Below are 21041 nucleotides of genomic sequence, written 5' to 3'. Positions count from 1 at the left end.
TGTCAAGGCCCAGATCTTAAACTACAGTGACAAAGTATTTTACAAACATCAGTAACTCACTAAATAATTGTTATAAGGCTATTGGGCTGTATTTTAAACTCAGATTTTGCAAGTAAAGAATGTAATTTGTACTTGTTATTTATTACTGGCGAGGTGACTGAGTTAACGTTAGTGTTCACCATGCTGTCCATGCAATGAAGTAACCCGCAAGTCTCTAAGAATCTTTCTTCTGTTTGAACTGTGGGTTATTTGCTATCTCTATGATCAACACTGGATGCTTAACTCCAGCCTCCCTGAGCCTTTCTCTCCAGGGACTGACCCACCAGAGGGACAATTACCACCTGTCCACCTGCCAGGAGGGTCCCATGTGGTGGCTGCTGCTTTTGTTACCTGAGGACTGCAGTTGGTCTCCAAGGTCCCACCTCCCAACTTCTGAGACCAGAGACTGGAGCAGAAGCGGTCATGCAGCTCACGAAGCTCTTTCTTTGCCCCACTTTTTTATTATGGAATACACTGAGTACTACTTGACACTTAGATGTACCCCCCGCCCCCATAGCCCAGTCCCATCAACTGGGATGCTACTAAGGAAAACAGAGAGAAGCAATGAGAAGGGACAGTGGAGGGAACAAAAGGGAAGGAAGAGGGGAGTTGATCCTTGAACCAGGCCAGAAAAGGAAAGAAGAGAAGGTACACTATGAACTTATTGGCCCTGAGAGTAGATAATATTCTGTCCCTTTCCTGGTGCACTCAAAGCCTGCTTTCCCGGGAGGGTCCCACGGAGTGAAGGGCTGCCAGGTGCTCACATAGGTCCCTCCAGCAAGCATCCATTTCCATCCCAGAACACTGTCGGTGAGTTTCAGATACTTGAAATGAATCTTCGGTGTCCTGTGCACTTTTCTGTCTTGCTTGAATTTAGACAATGAGAACACTTCCCTGGGTTTCCCTTTGCCCATTTCAACTCAGGAAAGTTGTCATCTCTGGTGAATTCCCAATTGGCAGTCGGGGGAGGGCTCCCCCTCGACTTATCATTTCATCCCTAGTGAAGGATGAAATTACCTAAAAATAGCTAAAATTCTTCACCTTAAAGCTGACTTTTCCTTTAAGAGCAGGACACTAGGTGAGGAACAACTTATTTGCATAATATTGATATAAAGAAAAATATGAATTAAAGTCTGATATAGCTGACATGTAAATTAAGAAATAAAAAAAGAGAAAGAGATCAAGCTACAGTACAATCCAGAAAAGTGCTAAGGAAATTAAGGATATAAAAGTTTGTTTTAATTACTAATTGCAGGGAATAAACTGGAAGTGACTTTTACTTTGACATTTGTATGAGCTAAACCAGATTATGAGAGATTTTGCTCCCGGTAATTTTAGTCACAAAGTATGGTTGTTTTCTAAAAGTGTAGGTGAATTTTTTTAATAAACGTAACTCCAAATCACACATCCAGAACCTTCTTAAGAGTGTCACAAAGTGTTAATTTAGTATAATGTCTGGCCGAAAGCTAACACGGGCCTTTTGTTGGGCTAGAATGGAGTTATATAAGAAAGGTTAGAAAATATCTAGAAAGGCGTTAGATAGATTACAGCTCCATTGTTGAATACCTGAATGGCGTTGTCCAACACATGGAAAAAAATCTAATTATTGTGTTTCTCTGAACTTAGGCCTATAAAAGAGAAAGGGAGAGAGAGACCATACCCTTCCACCTCACATCCGGCCTCCGAAGGACTTTGTCTCCATCTCATCCCAAAGCCAGGTCCCCAGCTTCCTCCCGACTGTGGTAGGTGAAATACGAGGGGCTGGCTGGGTGTTCATGCAGGAGAAGTAGCCTCTCTCCTCTGAAAGGAAGCTGTGCCCCCTCAAGACGGTTTGGTTTGACTTAGGGAATAATGTTTTTCTTTAAAGAAAAAAAGATAAATGGAATGGGTCTCCAAAGTGAATATTTCTACATTTGCCACATAAAAGACAAATGTAAGACTAAATACCTTCACTTCTTTTTCATATTGGTGTTTCAGGACTATTACCTGATAAGGGGCTGGAGGAAGGCCCTGACAAGCCCGTTCTGACCAGTCCCCTTCTCTTTATGCTGTTTGTTTGTTTCCCAGGCTCCCATCCAAGTCCCTTCCTCATTTGCCTGGCACACCCAGACCAGCATCCTCCTTGCCTCCCGGATCTGTCAAAGCTGCCCCTGCTCAGGTCCGGCCCCTGTCCCCCGGCAACATCCGCCCTGTCAAGAAAGAAGCCAGAGTGGAACCTGAGAGAAAAGACCCTGAGAAGGAACCTCAGAAAGTAGCTGCTGAGCCCTCACTAAAGGGCAAGGTACCTCTAGTGAAGGTAGAAGAAGCCACAGTTGAAGAAGGGACGCCTGGCGAACTAGAGGCTGCCTCTGGTAAGAACCAACTGACTTGCGACGGAATGCGGGTTGTTTGCTCTCTCCCTTTTCCTCCCGCCCTTTTTTCCCCCTTATGGGGACTTAGAAATTTTATTTTGAGGCTAATTTTCTTCAGTATAGTTTTCTTACATATGAAGAGAGTAGAATTGTACATCCCAAAGTCTACTGTTGGAGCCATAGTATATGTATTCAGTATGGCTTCTGATTCCCTTATTATTTTCACAAAATGTGGTGTTCAGAGCACCTGCATCAAAATCACTTGTATTATTTATTGCTGTGTTACAATTGTCCTAAAAGTTTGCAACTTAAAACAGCAACAAACAGTTATTATATCACCCAGAATCTTGGGTCAGGAATTTGGCAGCAGCGTAGCTGGGTTGTTGGATGGCAGCTCACACACGGCTGTTGGCAGGTGGCCTCAGTTCCATGACACGTGAACCTCTCCGAAGGGTTGCTTGATGTCCTCATAACCTGTCTGCTTGCTCTGTCAGCTTCCCCCAGAGTGAGTGGTCTAAGAGAGAGAATCACAAAGAATCCACAGTATCTTTTATGCCTAGTCTCAGAAGCCACACAAGTCACAATTTCTGTCGTATTCTGTTCTTTGGAAGCAAGTCCCTAGGTTCAAGTCACACGCCAGTGGAGAGAATTAGTCTCCACTATAAAAGGGAGGATCATCAAAGAATTTGAGCAAACATTTTTAAACTACCATAATCTATGATGCTTCAAACTTCAGAAGCCCGCCCTACCTCAAACCCACTGAATCAGATACTAAGATACTAAGATAAAGATACTAACCTCTCCAGCTGACTGCTATGCAGGATGACCGGATAAAACCCAGCAAGCCAGTTATGACCCTAATCCTGTGCATACTGAAATTTAAGAACCACTAGCTTAGCCTGTGTGCTCAATGGAGGTCAGAATTTTTTCCAGAAGACCCAGTAGATCCCATCTCTTCCCAGCTAACCAGATGCTATTTAGAAGTCTGAAATTACTTGGAACTAGGAATTCAGAATTTCTTGTTGAAAATTGTCTTTATTCAGAAGTTTTCTCCTTCAGACTTCATTTAAAGACAAAAAGGGTAGAGACAAAGAGAGAATTGACAACTCAAGACAAATGGGGTTGTTAGAGAATGGAGGAGTCCCATGTCTGTTTGCATGCAAAGAGGAGGAGAAAGGCCAAAGAGCATCCTGAGCGTAAAGAAGAATGTGTGGGAGCAGAAGGAGAAATGTAAACCTTGACAGGAGGGTCTGGGATGGTCCCTTGACTGTGGTGCGTCTGTGTGGCACTCCCGGCCGTGCCAGCTGTCTAGATCATTTTCCTGAATCTGAATAAGGTCAGAAAACTTCTGTTTCCGTCCTCTATGTTGACATCAGGACTGACAGTGGAGACCTGGGGTGTATAAGGTGTACGAGTGCCAGCTCCTGAAATGGCCCTTGGCTCCTCCCACCTCATACCTGGACTCGCTCGGGGTAGACAAAGGGGACAATTGGTGTCATCTTCCCAGCCTGCATCTGGGCTCGTGGCATGGACCCTGAGGATGGTCAGCTGTAGTCCTCTAGTAATAAACAGTCACTAAAGAGAAGGGTTTTTAGAATGTAATCAAAGGCAAATGGAAGATCTCACCTTCTTTTCGCTCAGGGTCTAACTTCGCACAGAACCAAACATGAGGCTCTATGCCTAGTACACATTCGATGTATGTTGTTAACTGATTTAACTTGTATAAAAATGAGGCTTGGTGAAAAGTGTCAGCTTTGTTGGATGTCTCACTTACACATGCAGCTCTTTGTTATCTGTTGCTTGGTTACACATAGAATACAGTGACACCCTGAGAAGACTCTGTAATAAACATTCCCTTTTATAATGATGAATTCTAGGCCTGGGGTGTGGGGAATGCTAGTTTTTGTTTTGTTCTTTGGGTTTTGTTCCCAAATGTTTTTTTCCTTTTACCTGTTTGTACAGCTGCTCCAGCCCCAGCTTCGGCTCCAGCTCCAGCTTCTGCCCCAGCTCCAGTCCCAGCCCCCACTCCAGTCTCAGTCACAGCCCTGGCCCTGGCCCCAGTCTCGGCCCCAGTCTCAGCCCCAGTGCCCAGCCCAGTGCCGTCATCCACTGTGCCTGCCAGTGCTTCTCCTAAGACTTCGGCAGGCACCACTGACCCGGAAGAAGCCACGAGGCTGCTAGCTGAGAAGAGGCGGCTGGCCCGAGAGCAGAGAGAGAAGGAGGAAAGGGAGAAGAGGGAGAGGGAAGAGCTCGAAAGGTAAAGGAGTGGCATTGCTAAGTGATATCACAGGGATACCTTGCTACCTTGAATTCAGTCTTCAGTCTGAGAGAGAAGAGGCGGTAGCAGTGAGAACGGTGAATGGACTAATTGTTTCCCAGTTACTCTGTTGGTGTTCCTGGGACCACTAAGTGGTTTTTTTTTACATCACATTTTCCTATTATAGTGACAATACTATATTAATGGAAAAAGGTTGTTTTTTTTTAATTAAATGTATTGAGGTGACATTTGTTAATAGGATCATACAAGTTTCAGGTGTATATTTCTATGATACAAGATCTGTGTTATTACACTGTGTGCCCACTCCCCAAAGTCAAACCATCTTCTGTATCCATAATCTTACCAGTTTTCAGTAATTATGTAATTTTGAATAATTCTTTCTAGTATCTATAGTGTACAGTTATATATGCATACATAAATATATACACATGCATATATATTTACATGATTATAACTACAATAAAGCTACAATTGTATAGGCTAAGTATTTTTTTTACTTAACATATCTCTAACCTCCAAGTTTCCTCATTATCTTTCTAATTATCATTTTAAAGCTGAATAGTAAAAGTTTCTCTTCTTCCTTCCATATAGAAGTCCTTTCAGTGGGTAGCTGGGTGAAATAGCTAAGTGTACCCTATGATTGCCTGCCAGACAGTATTACCAAGCACAGTTTGCTCAGTTGGTCTCTTTCTGGGGCTAATAAAGCTAATGTCAATATAATTGTTGTGCAATTAAGTGGAACTTCTCCTGGAGGACGGACTGCCATCTTGGAGTTTGGTCCCAACAGGGATCAACGCAAAGGCCATCTTCCTCCAGTCCTGTGACAGAACATTATAAGATTTGGGGGGTGGAGGAGTGGTCGGAGAGCTTCAGATGTGGCTCGGCCTTTAAAGATAGTTAAATTGCAGATTCTTTTACAAAACAAGCTCTTCCCCAAATATAAACAAAACAGTTACATTTTGCCACAAGGCAGCAGGAGACTGGGAAGATAAGGAGGAAGAGTAGGAGGTGGTTTGGCAGTGTGTCCCTGAAGGCCGCAGAATGCATTCAGTGGAGACATCCCCGCCAGACCTCTGAACAAACTGTCCTGGCGATAACCACACACCCGAGCCTCTCTCCAAGGAACTCCCCGTGTATTGTTGTTTTGTTCTTCTCTTTCTCCAGACAAAAGAGAGAGGAATTAGCTCAAAAGGTGGCTGAAGAGCGAGCTCGCCGGGAAGAAGAATCCCGCCGGCTAGAAGCTCAGCAGGCCCGGGAGAGGGAAGAGCAGCTGCAGAGGCAAGCAGAGGAGCGGGCGCAGCGCGAACGCGAGGAGATGGAGCGTTTGCAGAAACAGGTGGGGACCCTGGGTGCCGGGTGGACGCAGCTCAGGGCTGCCCCTTGCTCAGATGGGTAGGAGTCGTCTCTCTTGAGCACAGGAAAATGGGCAGTGGGACAGTAGATTTGCTCTGAGTCTTGAGCATGCTCTCATTTTCGGCACATTCTTCACGTGTCTTGCCTCCACCTCTGGGCCCCAGGAGAGATTGGGGCAGCAGGCCAAGCCAGACTGTTTGTAAGAAGCACATGCTGACTTCTTGGTTTTAGAAAGAAGAAGAAGCTCGTGTTCGTGAAGAAGCAGAGAGAGTCCGGCAGGAACGGGAGAAGCATTTCCAGAGAGAAGAGCAGGAACGCCTGGAGAGAAAGAAGGTAGTGGCTAGTCACCCAGAAGCCTGGGACGCTAACTGTTCTCATTCTTTCTAGACTTGAAGCCATCTGAAGACTCAGAGACTAGCTCGCTGCCATGAAAACAAACGTGTTCTGCCCATTCCGAATAAACTACAGTAGCTCTCAATATTAATAATTTTCTCCAAAGAAATCGCTATTTATATATCAACCTTCACCAAAAAGTTACTTCCTACTCATGTGATTTAAGGCAGTTCTAACTTTTTGGAATACTTCCAATTAAAGCAGTAGGTTTTCTATTTTCCCACAATAGCAGAGGTGTTTTAATGACCTACTGTTTGCTTAGTAAGTGAAATGTGCCAGGCTAGCTTTCTTTCTATGTCTGATCTGTTTATTCAATTCTTCCTTATAGCGACTTGAGGAGATTATGAAAAGAACCAGAAGAACAGAAGCTACAGATAAGGTACTGAGATGGCCATTTTTAGAGACTCTTAATGGCTTTTACTTCTTTTTTCTTTACTTCACTTGAAACTTTAACATTAAAAAGTATTTTTACTTTTTTTCTCTTGGTAGAAAACTGTAGATCAGAGAAATGGAGATATAGCCAAAGGAGCTCTCACTGGAGAAACAGGTATTTATTTCAAAGAATTCAATTCAAATTCAGAATTTTTAATTGACTTTCTAGAGGTCAAGATACTCATTGATTGATTAAAAAAACAAAAAGATATCGTTGACTTACAAAACCTAGGTGTGTGTTATCTAGTCCACAAATTCTCCCTTCTGGAAAACTCTCTAGCATTTCTGGAAGATGATTTTTCACATTTGTTTATGTACAAATAGGGTGCTTAACATCTGAAATCATTTTAGTCTTATATGTATCTGTGCGTGTGTGTGTGTGTGTGTATATATATATATATATGGCTATAGAGAGAGAAATATTGTGCATATATGTGTACACACATAAAATTTCTTTGTATTAACAAAATTAAATTTTACTTAAATATACATATTTTGACAACTCATAGCAATTCTGTAAAAAAGGATTTAAATACTATTTCTTTTAGCTCTGACTTCAGAAGAGACTTAAAATTAAAAATCTGATGAAATTTCATTAGAAAGTTGTTCATATGCTATAGACCAAGATGATTAATTTTTTGGTGGTTCTAAACCAGATTCAGTTTAAATAAAAATAATCTTAGTATTTTAGTGCTCGGACTCAGTTAATATTCACTAAGTTCCCTTTTTGTGTCAGGTACAATATGCACACATCTTACTGAATTTCCACTGCAGTCCTGTGAGGTAGAAGATGCTTTATCTGGAAGTCAACAAGCATTTTCGGAGACCTGCTGTGTACCAGGCCCTGTTGTAGATGCTAGGATTCAGTGTGACCCGTACAGGCTGGTGCCAGCCTCTGAGGGGCACTCTCATCGAGTGACAGGCTCAGTTTGCACAGCTTGAGTCCAAGTCACCAGCTTCATTCTGTTCCTTCCGTGATCCCACGTGGTCTTCATGATTGTACATACAGGTGGTTGTAGGTAGCTCCTCATTCAAGGCTTCCTCTTTCCTCACCTGCAATATCAATATGAAAAAAAAGGACCAGAGATACCTCAGGGTTTTCTCCTGTTTATTTTTAAAGATTAGAGTAAAAATTAAATGAAATGATTTATGTGAAAGAATTTTCTCTGCCAGTTCTGGGGGTTTTCAAATGTAAAATATTTGTATTGTGGGATTTGGTTTTATTTCAGCAGAGACCATTCTTGTGTCATGATTGCTTTATAGCGGGGTTTCATGCTCTGTTAAAGATGCCCTAATTGGGTTTGCTTGGAGAGTTGCCCTCGTGGTTGCATATCAACCCCATTGCATTTCCAGCAGGTGTCTCCCTAAATCACCCCTCCCAATGTTGTAGTAGGTAGGCTGTAAGTAGGCATAGCACCCAGGGAGTCGCCAGAATGAGTATATCAGGATGTAAATTGCATCCTGCTCAGGATTATCTGAGGGGTTGATGCTGTAATGTGCGCATGACCTGGCTTCTTCTTATTTGTTTGTCTTTCCCCTTCCTGCTATTCCCCTATCAATTATTTTAGTATTCTTTGTACCTCAATCCGAGAAAGAACAAAGGCAAGAGGGAAGGTTAAACTCGGCAGTTGTCATAAAAAATTAGTACCAGTACTCAAAGGCCTGAGGTTATCTAGCTAACAAGTACATCTCCTGTTTTGACCCCATGTGTGGTTGAGAGCTGAACGGTGTTACCGGTGGTCCTAAGAGAATTCTAGAGCAGGCAGGCAGGCAGGTGAGCTTACAGACCCATCAGGTCTTCTCAGAAATTGCCTATGGCCAGTTTCGCAAGTTTTGGTGATTTTCAAGTTATCGATCACTTCTTTGCTTCAGTTATCAGACTCTTTGTACCTCTGACAGTTTCACTGAATTTGTGCCAGGCTGTTGAAATAACACTTTGTTGGAATTATTTCAGTTATTCTCTCATATCAAACTAAAACCATAAACTGCCACAAATTTCTCTGCAACTCTGACTTATATGAAGGTTTATAAGACTTAAGTAACCCTGTCCCAAATTTTAGAGTTGGTCATCAATATTGTGGGCTCAAGCTGGACTCTGACAGTGAGCATTGAATTTCAGGGTGGCACAGTTAGGTATAATTCATGAGATCCCTTACATTCTAAATGTGACTAGACCTAAGCTGACTTTTAAATATGTGTTTTCTCATTGAAGATATTCCATGGTTATTTGTTACAAGTCCTTCAGTAAAGATGTTTGGCAGCAGCCTGATCTCCATCATTACTCTTACTGCTATCTCCATCAATTGCTTTGCTTTCAGTATTATATACCTTTTGTCCTAAGTCAATTTAGTGCAAGCAAAAATAGTAACACTGGTTTCCACCCTTACGATATGCCAGGCACCATTCTAAGTACCTTGCATGTGTTAACACATTTAATTCTCACAGTAGCCTATGAGATAGGTACATTCCATGAGGAAACAGGCACGGAGATTTTGTCGTTTGCCCAAGGTCACACAGCTGATAACCAGCAGAGCCAGGACATAAATCAGGTGTTCTAGCTTCTGGGGGGTTTGACAGTGGAGTAGTAATAACCCTTTGTTCCATCTTCTTTGCCATGTCCAGCAGTATCTGCCCTTCCGTGTTTGACAAACTCTCCAGGAAATGGAGAACCAGGGGCCAGCCCACTTGTGGTTACCTCACACCAATCAAAAGTGACCGTGGAGAGGTGAGTTACATAACTGGGGCCTTTTCAACTGACATGCATCAGAGCAGACACTACCGTTGTTACCCCACTAACCCCAGGCTCGGCTCCTAGTTTTATTTCTGATAAGACCAGGGACTCTGGGATTATTAACCTACTTAAGTAAGACGTAGTTTTCTCACCTGGACATGGAGATGTCTTCCCTACCTCACCAGGTATTGGGGAGCCCAATGAAATAGCGCCTGTGCAGGAAGGAGGTCTGAAAACTACGTTGTACCACGCAAATGTTAGATGTTATTTATCTTTATCCTCCTCAAGTGCAGTGTCCAAAAGACCCATAGTACACTGCAGTGTGATCCTGTAGAAAAATGCTTTTGTGTTGTATCTGGTACTTATTGCCCTTTTTTTCAACATCGGTGTCACCAGGAAACAGTGTACAGTGATTCCAAGATCTGCTACCTCCATTGTGACTGAAACCTCTCCGTCTTTTAAGGATGGTTCATCACAGAGTTCTTTAAACTCACGGCTTGTACCTTGCCTACATTTAATGCTTTTCCCTGTTATCTTCAAGGGGTTATTCTTATGACCTGAATTTCCCTGAATAGACTTTATTTGCATACTTAAATTTTTCGTCCTGCACACCTTCTAGGTTTTTAGTAAACTAGTTATAGCACTGACTTCCTTAGGCTTTCTGCCGCTCATACTCTTCCCTCTAAGAAGGACCTGCTTCCACTGCCTTTAACACCCCTCCCTAAGACAGTCTCCTCTTCATGAGTGCACATTTTCTTTGATTCAGTGGGGACTCAAGTTTTTAAACAGTTTTGCATCAGAAATCCTGTTAAAAACTTTAAAATTACAAATGACATCCATTGATGTTCTTTTTTATTTCCAATTTCAAGTTAACTACTTGAAATTACTTACCAAAGTCATTGTTTTTCACCTCAGTGCATTACGTTTAGTGAGGCATTCCATAATCTTCATATTCAGTCAACATATTTATTAAATGCCCTACTATGCAGCCAGTGTACAGTTACAGATGCCACCAGCTTGCCCTTCACGACCTGAATCACAAATTGGAGATTCCCAGGGTCCTTTCCGAAGACCGTGGAATAGTCAGTACTCTGTGCAAGTCCACCATGACAAATGCTATAAGCACTGTGGCAATTTGTTTTCACTAGAAAACTCCACTCCTTAGGATGAATACATTTGGGAGAAGTGTTGCTTTTCCTGATGTCTCGTGTACTTGATACATTGGTTTGCTTTCTCTTCAAGACAAATAAATGAATGCTGTGACCAGGGTTCCATCTGCCATCCCCACCCCCAGAGACGTGGCGATGTCCTCCTAAGTGTTCCTTTTCTAGCAGCTCAGGCGAGCAGCAGTTCCCGGTGCAGAGAAACTCCCTGAACATTACTGCTGACCTTGAGGCACCTGAGTGACGTGGCTGACCTCTGTGGTTTCTTCGGCTGTCAGCTTTAGCCGTGCAATCCTTTTAAAGCCCAAAGGCCATTATCCCTGGGCAGCAGGCTCCCCACTAACATGTGGAATTGAAGACTGGAGTTACCAAAAATCTGGCCCACCTTCACAGAAACCCGTAAATCATCCTGAGCAAGGATGATTCTTACTCCAGAAGCCCATTTTGATTCTTGAGAGTTTGCAGAGGGAAGTGCCCATTGATGGAGGAGAGTGTTTTTTCATAGGCAGGAAACAGGAAACTTGCTTTAGAACCAGAAACAAAGGATAAATGTGTGAACACAAAGGATGGGACAGGAAATTACTTCAAATTTCTCAGATTATTCTCTAGATTCTCTCACCCCCTCAGCTGAGAATCTTTAGAAGCTAAAAAAACTCGTGGGTATACAGGCTACTATCTTACCTTCCTAACACCCCAGAGGACATTGTATGCTTGTTCTTAGCCCAGCCGTCTGTGTCTTCAGTGGAATGTCCCTTCTCTCAAATAAGGAATTTGTAATGATTTTGGTGTTTGACTTGGTGGTTTTCCTCCAAATCTTAGGAGTCTGTTATTGTCCTTAGTTTATTTTTTACCTGATGGAAAAGTGACAGTGCCAAGCCCCCATCATTCTGACAGAAAGAGGCGTATCACTTTTTAAATTACTTGTTATTACATCATAATAACCATTAAGAAAAAACAAGGTCCTGGCTACAATAAGCAGTATGTACTATCTGATTCTTGCCACTGTCCCAACCCCCTTTTGTGCATATGTTTTGGACTGACCAAGCGAAGTACACAGGCTTCAAGAGTCTTGCATCCAGCTTCAACCTCCAGAGTGCAGCCGAAGGAAGGGAATTCAAAAGCTGGTGCTCTTATTCTGAGAATATACACAGATCCATAACCCCAGTGATTTCAATTTCAGTTTTATTGTTTCTGCTGCTCACAGCGTCCTCTGAACATTTGAAAATTGGTTACCCAAAGCATATGGCACAATTATTCCTCTAATTGCAGACAAGTAAGAATGGGTGGGGTGGCCAGGTAGGAGTGGGAAGGGAAAATGAAGTCAGCTGTGACTCAAGTCTGGGGCTGGCGTCGCCACTACCAGCGTGTTAGCACATGCAGCTTACGAGGGGATGGCACTTGAGATGGACAAGGAATGAGAACTTTGCAAATGCATTCCTCTTCCTTATGTTTTGCCAAAACGTTTTAAAATTCCTCTGGGATGAGAACCAGAACTGTTTCCGTGGCTACAGAAAGCCCATTGGTGTTGGGAAAGAACAGGAGGGTGGGTGTGGCAGGCCCAGCACTTGGAAAGGCAGGTGTTAAGTGTGTGCGCATGCATGTGATGTGCGTGCGTGCCTGTGCGTGCTCATGCAGGCTACTTTCTGATGCCAAGCCTCCTCTCCCTTCCTTGGTGCAATAGCAGAAAAGCATCATACTCTGAGTCTGCATAATGTTTTTATTGTTTTTTTCATAGCACATTTATAAATAATTTTTTAATGTACCTCTCAATGCTTTTTAAAGTACTTAGGACAGGCATCTTTATTTTTTTTTTCTTTTTTCTTTTTTAAAGATTTTATTTATTTTTAGAGAGAGGAAAAGGGAAAGAGAAAGAGAGGAAGAGAAACATCAATGTGTGGTTGCCTCTCACATGGCCCCCACTGGGGACCTGGCCTGCAACCTGGGCATGTGCCCTGACTGGGAATCAAACTGGCGACCCTTTGGTTCACAGCCCGAGCTCAATCCACTGAGCTATACCAGCCAGGGCTATTTTTTTTTCCTAGGGAAAAAGGGGTTTGATACTTAAAAATGCACCCAAATACAGAGTGGGGAAAAGTTGGTTTACAGTTTTGAATACACAAAACAGTTTGTTCTAGTATTAGTATCTACTAATTATTGTATTATTTTTCATACAAACAACTATAAAACTACTTTTACCCCACCTTGTCTTCAAATCAGAAATGCTTTAGAATGTGTTCACAAAATCAGTACTTCTCATTGATTAGGGAAAGCAAGTATTTCCTTAAAGGGAGAAGAAAACAAGGACTGTTCCAAAACTAGCAGTGGGAAGATTGGATGTACATTAGCTTTATTTTATCATTTGGGAGGGAGATGGAAAAAGACGAATGGCTTGCTCAAGTCAAGCATTGGCGTTGGTGACATTGAGGCCTGACTGATCCCTGGCTGGTCTCCTTCCATGGAGCTCTTTCTATAACTAAATGTTCCATTTGTGATCAGTATGTATTAGAAGTTAAAGCCTTCACAATTTTTGCTTTATTATTTTCGTCTTTTTAATTTTTCCTTTTGGAAATGTTAAGCCTGGGATATTGTCAGATATGCTTATTTTTGATACATGAGTTGAGCATGGAACAAATACGAAGCTTGCAAATATATGTTGCCTACTGCAATCAGATGAAGGGAGCAGTAAACTTAATCTGTATAGCATTCATTTCTTGCACAGGCATGGTTTTACTGCATTGTAAAGCTTAAGCATGTAACATACAGAACTGCCAATTGGTTATGGAGCTTGTGAAGGGGGTGAAAAATCTAAGAGAAATTGTAGGTAAAAAATTAGGGATTTAAAGGCCAATTCAAGGTACCTCAAAAGTAAATCCAAAATATTAAACACAAATTAATCTGTGAGAATCAAGGTGGGTTAGCTAAGATGAGATGGTTGGTCTTGCGCAATTTACCTATAAAATTATTCATGTGTTTTAGGAAGCTGTGGAGAGCCAGGAAGGGCTAGAATTTGAATAGCCAGGGAGTGTACAGAATGCATAATGAGAAAAGCACAGGACCAGAGATCAAGAGATCATGCTTACAGTCTGGACTATCAGTGGTTGTGTGACTTTGTGCAAATCACCCTCTTTACCCCTAAACCACAATCCTCTCATCCTTAAGATCCTAATAAGGGCTCTTCTTTAACAGACAAAAGAACGTGGAAATGCCTGCAGTAGAAATTGCTAAATGAACGTAGAACTGTTCATGATGATGATGATGATCTATTCTGATGCATAAATTATTCCATTTAATAAATATGTATTTTATATTTGAAAGAACAGATTTTTTTAAATAAGAATTTAAAATATAGCTCTGGCCTGGTAGCTCAGTTAGGTTAGAGTGCTGTCCCGATGTGCCAAGGTTATGGGTTTGATCCCCAGTCAGGGCACGTACAAGAATCAACCAGTGAATGCATAAATAAGTGGAACAACAAATTGATGTCGCCTCCTGTCTCTCTCTCTTTTTTTCTCTCTCTAAAATCAATCAATAAATAAAGAATTTAAAATACAAATATGTCAGAATTCACCATTTTTGTTAGTAGTGATGTCAGTCTAACATTTTGACTGTGAAGTTATGAAATTATTATTATAAAACCGTTTTGGTTGTACTAAAAATGTGTTTTCCCATTTTAATACTAATTCATTTTAATTTTGATTTTTTAAATCTCCTAGTACTCCCAATTTGGAAAAACAACCAAATGAAAATGGAGTATCTCTTGAGGATGAAAATTTTGAAGAAATCATAAACTTACCCATTGGATCTAAACCATCCAGATTAGATGTTACCAACAGTGAGAACCCAGAAATTCCTTTGAAACCAATTTTGGCCTTTGAAGATGAAGGGACGCTTGGGCCCCTGCCTCAGGTAGATGGTGTTCAAACACAACAGACAGCAGGTAAGCTTGCCTCGATTTCCCTTCAGAAACCATGAGATACATGTGACACCCGAGAGAGAATGAACGTTCTTCAGTGTGGCCGTAGCACACTTTGTCCTTCAATGGACCAAATCAGCCACAGGAACGTGATTGTGCAGGGGTCATGGAAACTGAATTTTGAGGTGGATTGTGCAACTTCTAGGGCCCCATGCCGTTCTCTCACTCAGTGTGGAAATTCAGTCTGCGTCACCCTTTGGGTGCCCATGAGCCTCTCCTCATGGAGCAGCACTCGCTGCCCAGCATGCGTCAGATAAAGACAAGCACTTAACGTCTCGCCACAACATAGGGACCACTGGGCTAGTTCTGCCCACTGGAGAAAATGCATTTGGTTTCTATTCCACCGTTCTCTGCTGTTCAGATGTTCCGAGACTGCCATCATGTCCTCCCATCATTTTTCTCGTTTGGGTTAAGCAACCTGAACAATATGTTATTGTCCTTTTTACATGCAATAAGATAGTTACGATTTAGGTGATGGGACCATATTCCGACCTAGAAGCACACTGAGTCCAAGGGTCTTCCATCTATTGTTGAATACAAAAAGAATAGCAGCTTTACAGGTCCCTGAAATAAGGAGTATATCAAAAGTTACCCACTTAGTGGTCATAGCAACTCAATAGCTCGGTCCCATCAGTCTCAAGGACAAGTAGGATAGCCCCAGATCCATCTTTTTTCAGCTCTCTGAATTCTGTCACCTTCTCGTCCCTCCAGGGCACATTCATGTACTGGCCACCATCTCTTTATTACACTATTATGAACTGAGCTGGCCAAATTCAGCATGTTTAAATGTAGTCAAGTAAAGACTTACTTGTAATCAAAATTGTTTTTTCTTTTACATTCCATCTGTGAACTTGTTCCAAATATTTTATACTTTAAACTGTTGAAAAAGCCAATGTTGAACCACCTACCCACACAAATATTTTTGACTTCTCTAGTGTACTGACTAGAAGTATAACTTCTAGTTGGAAGTATAACTTTTTAGAAAAGTACACTTTTCTAGACTGTAAAAGGAAGCTGTAAGGTCCATCCCAGGTCTGACATTCTGATTCTTAAGCCTCTTGCATGCTGGTAGAAACACTCCCGGTGCGACTTCCTACTTTGTCATGCTGCAGAGTCACAGAGAGGGCAGGGGATCCAGGATGACTTTCTGCTTCACTCGCCAGACCTTAAATCACCTGTTGATTTATCTGTCATTCCATTCTTGCTGTGCCCACCCTTCCAGACCTTCTCTAGGAAGGTAGTCCAATGTCTGTGATCTAAGTGGTATAAGGGGTTTTTGGGGGATCGTGACTGTTTATTGACAAACATTTATTTGACCTCCAACATACATTTGGAGACCAAAGCTTCAGATACTAAGGATATAAAGATGTATGTAAGTCCCTAATCTCAAAGAAAAGGCTAATCTCCGTACGCAGTTTAGAAAAGGAGATAGGATAGCCTAACTTGAAATAAAGAAAAGGACAGGTGTTTGCCTATTAGTGGTAGAATTCACTTAAACATTTGGTCATGGGTCCTGATAAAACTGCCTATTAAGTGCATGGTAAAGTTTTAGAAATGTAAAATATTGCTATAGTATTCTCTAAATAAGATTTTAGATAAATATATTAATGTGTTCTCTTTCTCTCTCCTAATATAGAAGTTATATGAGCATTTCTACTGAAGCACCAAAGCAGAAATTTAATAAGAATTTCTACAATTAATGGAATTCCTCTCATGCTGTAAAGGAGCATCCCCCATCCTCCAGTTTTCTAAAGATTTCTTGACCATCATTTGGAAAAGACTTTATTAAAACCAGCTAAAGACAACAGACTGGATAGCTTTTCTAATAATTTTCGCCAATAGAAAAAAAGAAATACTCCTTGTTCTTCAGTACTTTAAAACGGATTTTTCCAGTGCGCTCCTTTTAGCAAATCGATCTTTTTTTCATTCTCTGAAAGATGAGAGCATTTGGCTATAAAAGAAATGGGCTGACTTGGCATGACTATTCACATAGATATTTTGGTCTTTAAAAGCTAACAGGTAAAATTGGCACAAAAAAAATTTACCTTTTACAATACTTGAAAAATAAGTACCTCTTTGCTTGACAAGTAGAATGAATAGGAGAGGTGTTTAAATTAAGCCTGTTTGTTTAAATAATATTACAAAGAGATCTATTTGTAGAGACAAATTATAGGCAGGTTACCAGTTTCTTGTAAATGCAGCTTGTACATTCTGCAAACCCAGCTGTCACATTCTTGCATTTCTTTTTCCAAAAGCATACTAAACAGTTTTTAAATGTGAAGAAGAAAAAACATTATTTTTTCAGAGCAAGAAAATAATTTACTGTCCTCTAAAATAATGTATTTATAAAGTTTTTCCAGATAAACTAATCAAATAAATTAGAATAATGTGACAACAGTGCAGATTTGATTTATTAGATTCATTCCTTGTGTTACCATGAGAGAATGTTACTAATGATTCAGGGTTCTTTCCAAAGTCTGTGTGTTGCTGCTGTCCCCACTGATGGTGGGACTCATCTTTGCCTTACCTGATCACAAGCTGGGGGGGGGGGTAGAAAGAATTAATATTTCTTTAAATAAAAAAAAGTATTTGGTTTTGCTCGTTGAAGAGCAATGAAAACATGGAACGTTGACTGTATCGGGCACACCCTTCCTGAGTGTCCGTCCACTCTGCGTGGCGTCCATCAGCTTTCACCTTTCATCGTTTCTCACCTTCGCTGCTGAGCTTAGCTGTGCAAACTTGCACTTTCATTTACTAATCTAAGTTCCATTTATTTTACCATTTTAGAGGCTACAAATAACTAAATATTGAAGGAGAGGGAACATTTGTCTTTATGTGGCATGTAAAAAAGGTAAACTACCACTGTAATTGGTTTTTATTAAAAGAGAGATTGGTTAATCTACTAGATTGAATGAGAGTCTATTCATTTATTGGACTATTTCCTTAAAATCCAAGCATATCGTCTTTAGTAATAGCTGTAATTTGTTGAAAACATTAATTTGGGGGTTTTCCCTATACCCAGTTGTCCTGTACACATATCATATTAAAGCAATCTGTTCAACAAAGTTGTTTTATTTGTTAAATCAACCTAGCATGATACACCAAATGTGTCTGACATAGTTTTACTTTCAGGTTTCTCACAGGTTATAATTTTACTCAGGTTGATTCTTGAGTTTTCAAAGTGCCCTTCATTTGACCTCAGTGACACTTTCCCAGCTTTCTCTGAAGAGGTAGCTAGAATAGGCTTACTTTAAATTAGAGCAACAGTTCTGTTTTGGCTTCGGGGTTTTTTTTTTTTTCATTTATATTTTTAAACTTGAGCAATCAGCAAACTGAAAACCTTCTGACTGATCAAGTTTTAACTAGAAGTGGTATAAAATTGTTAGCTCTGTTTTAAGAATAACACTGCCAAAGGATGACCTTGACCTGAATGGCTGAACCGCTTTCTGTCAAGCTCTTGAAGGTTAGTTAAGAGGTCTTCAGTAGGCACTACCTTAAGAATAGTGCTCAGGGGTCCAATCTGACCCTCCCGGTGGCGTGAGGGTGGATAGACTTTTAGTTCCCTTCCACCGCATTGCAGACTGTCTAGGCAAATTGAGTCACCAGTCAGATTTACCTGGTAGGTAGTCACCAGCTTTACTGGAAGGTAAGGCTGTATGTCTCTTGTATAACCTCACTACCTGGTGGTATATTACAATAAAAGCAAAAGAGAGTTCTATCACGTGAACAAATACTAGCAAACAAGGCTGTGGAAAGCTTGAGGAAGATTCCTCTCTGCTCATAATCACACAAACACCTGGACTGAATACTTCACAGTGAAGCAGAAGCAGTGATATTCTGGAGGAGGATTAGGGAACCTAATTGGATCAGCAGCAGTCAGAGGAAGGTGGCACAAGGGCAAACAGAGCTCTAGACTTGAGCTAATCAAAAGTCCTGAGCTTGCAGGATCTGCCATATTCTTACACTTCATTTCATGCATTTTTGCCTTTAAAAATCTTTCTAGGCAACCACTTAGCTTTCAAGCTCCTCTCATTAATGATAAATTACTAACATCCCTTATGTTGAATGCTATCCAGCCTCCTTCCAGGGTGGGGTTAAAGTTCAATTACACGTGCACACAAATTTTATATTAAAGCATTTTGAAGGAAATTGTATTTTAAAAGGTATTGATAAATTCTATCTTTCGCATTTTAAAAAGAATGGCTGGAGAGAATTTCATTATTGGCCTACATCTATATTGTGCATGAACATTAAAAGGCGTGATGAAATAGCTATTGGACCATGTTACAAAAAGCACCTTTTTTAAATGGCCTTACTGACAAGAAACATGATGCCCCAGCCCCATGTTGCTTTCACTCATCAGATACCGAAGCCCTCTCAGAAATGTTCCAGGTTGTCATTTTCTCTCATCCTTTGGCACTTCATTGTTTGGGGGAGTGGGGACTCTAAAAAGGAGGAGAGAAAAGAGACTAATGGGAACAGAGGGGGCAATTTAAAACCTTTTACAAATAAAATACTGTGTTAGTAACTACTTCCTTGATGACTATTACTTGGATTTTTATGTTGGTAGGTTTGATTGCAGTTTTAGAGGTTAAAAGTAAGTTTTGTAATTAGTGCCAAGATTGGTAAAGTTCAAAAGAAAAAATTTTAAATTGTTTAAAATGCACACCGATAAAATATTAGGAGTGACATTCACTTTTGAATTACTGGATCTCTAATTCCTTGCAGAAGACTAAGAGGAGAGAGTTAGAAGACAGGGCTAATGCTGGAAGCAAAGAAGAATGGTGAAGACCTAGGTTTGAATGCCAGGTCTGACACCTGTGAACCATCTGAGGTTGGTAACTTACTCATCTCGTTGGGTTGTCACAGTCATTACAAAGATTAAATGAAATGTGAGTAAATGTAAGTTTCTATCACATAGTAATTGTTTAACAAATGTTAATTTTTTTTTGCCTTTAGTTTGAGGGCCTCTGGCAAGGCCATCAGGACACTGCTCCAGAGGTGGGAACTTCACTGTTACTTTTCAACAGTGGCCTTAAGTAACACGAAAAAGGAGTTGTCCATTCTAGGTATTGTACCTAGCAAGCCAAACTGATATTAACTCATTTCTCTAGAACAGTATTACAAGTTTAGATTTGCTAATCATTTGTGAGTGTTACCATATTAGTATTCAAATTTATAATCACTCCTTCCTCTACTTCTCCCAAAATGTTCTTTCGAAAAAATAATTATAGTTACTTTATATTTTTATGTATCAGGAGGCAATTCTTGACATCCTTTGACAGAATTTATAATTATCTTATTGGCCACAGGGATGATTATAAATGTTTCTCCAGAAGTTACTGCTTACATTGGCCAGCCCTCAGCAATGCTGTAGGAAGGCCGGCTGGAGCAGCAAGAAATTTCTGAAACCGATGCTGAGAGTTAAGCAAACCATGTTCAGAATGTATCTATTGATTCTCTCTCCTTCCTAAATTGAGTTGTCTTACCAAAAGATGCCAGAGAAAAGATGGATTGGGAAGGCAAGAATTTGGATGCCCTTGTTGGATTTGAGGGACAGGAAGGGTGATAATTAGAATGAGGTTTCTCATTTTCAAAAAGAATAGTTACACGAAGAAAGAGGGGAACTGGATGAAAGAAGGTGAAGGGATTAGCCAAAGAACTTACATGCATGACCCATGGACATGGACAATGGTGCAGTGATGGCCAGAGGAAAAGCAGGGGCGAGGGCTGGGTGGAGGTGGGCAAAGGGGGGTAAATGGGGATATCTGTAGTGTCAACAAAGAAAATAAAGTTTAAAAAAGAGAATAGTGCCCTGGCTGGTGTGGCTTAGTGGACTGAGTGCCAGCCTGTGGACCAAAGGGTCACCAGTTTGATTCCCATTCAGGGTACATGCCTGGGTTGTGGGCCAGGTGCCCAGTGAGTGGTGCACGAGAGGCAACCACACATTGTTGTTTCCCTCTTTCTCCATTCCCCTCTATATAAAAATAAAATAAAATCTTTAAAAAAAAGAATAGTTCCAAATATGGAAAGAGAAAAGACTAGAATAAGACCAGTGGTGTTGAATTAGATTTAGAAGTATTGATATGAGTACAGTTTCTAATAGATAGATAGATAGATACATACTTCTACAGATATAGAAATACATTTCTATATATACATGTGTATATGCAAGCATTTATTTCTTAGCTCCACCCACTTTGAAGGCCAAAAATGCATAACCTGAATTTGATGATAATGAAACATCAGGCAATCCCAAAATAAAGAGCGTTTTACAAAATAACAGGCCTCTACTCTTCAAAAATATTAAGACCATAAAAGAAAAGGAATG

At 40.8% G+C, this 21041-nt stretch overlaps 1 protein-coding gene across 7 annotated transcripts in view; it reads left to right on the top strand.

The window, feature by feature from the left end:
• Positions 1-17615, top strand: part of MAP7 (microtubule associated protein 7) — a 149765-nt gene extending 132150 nt beyond the window's left edge. For all 7 annotated transcript variants that reach the window (XM_053914082.2, XM_053914077.1, XM_053914081.1 and 4 more), the window contains 10 exons: positions 1666-1781; positions 2107-2390; positions 4353-4647; positions 5833-6004; positions 6253-6354; positions 6743-6793; positions 6904-6961; positions 9469-9571; positions 14451-14674; positions 16347-17615. In XM_053914082.2, the coding sequence (XP_053770057.1) occupies positions 1666-1781; positions 2107-2390; positions 4353-4647; positions 5833-6004; positions 6253-6354; positions 6743-6793; positions 6904-6961; positions 9469-9571; positions 14451-14674; positions 16347-16357 (1416 nt within the window). In that variant the 3' untranslated portion in view covers positions 16358-17615. The remainder of the gene's footprint in view (positions 1-1665; positions 1782-2106; positions 2391-4352; positions 4648-5832; positions 6005-6252; positions 6355-6742; positions 6794-6903; positions 6962-9468; positions 9572-14450; positions 14675-16346) is intronic.
• The last annotated feature ends 3426 nt before the right edge of the window (positions 17616-21041 follow it).

Source organism: Desmodus rotundus, chromosome 11 (genome assembly GCF_022682495.2).
Source record: "Desmodus rotundus isolate HL8 chromosome 11, HLdesRot8A.1, whole genome shotgun sequence".
In the NCBI taxonomy this organism is placed as follows: domain Eukaryota; kingdom Metazoa; phylum Chordata; class Mammalia; order Chiroptera; family Phyllostomidae; genus Desmodus; species Desmodus rotundus.
The sequence above is the reverse complement of the archived record's forward strand: the minus strand, read 5'-3'. Positions and strand labels throughout refer to the sequence as shown.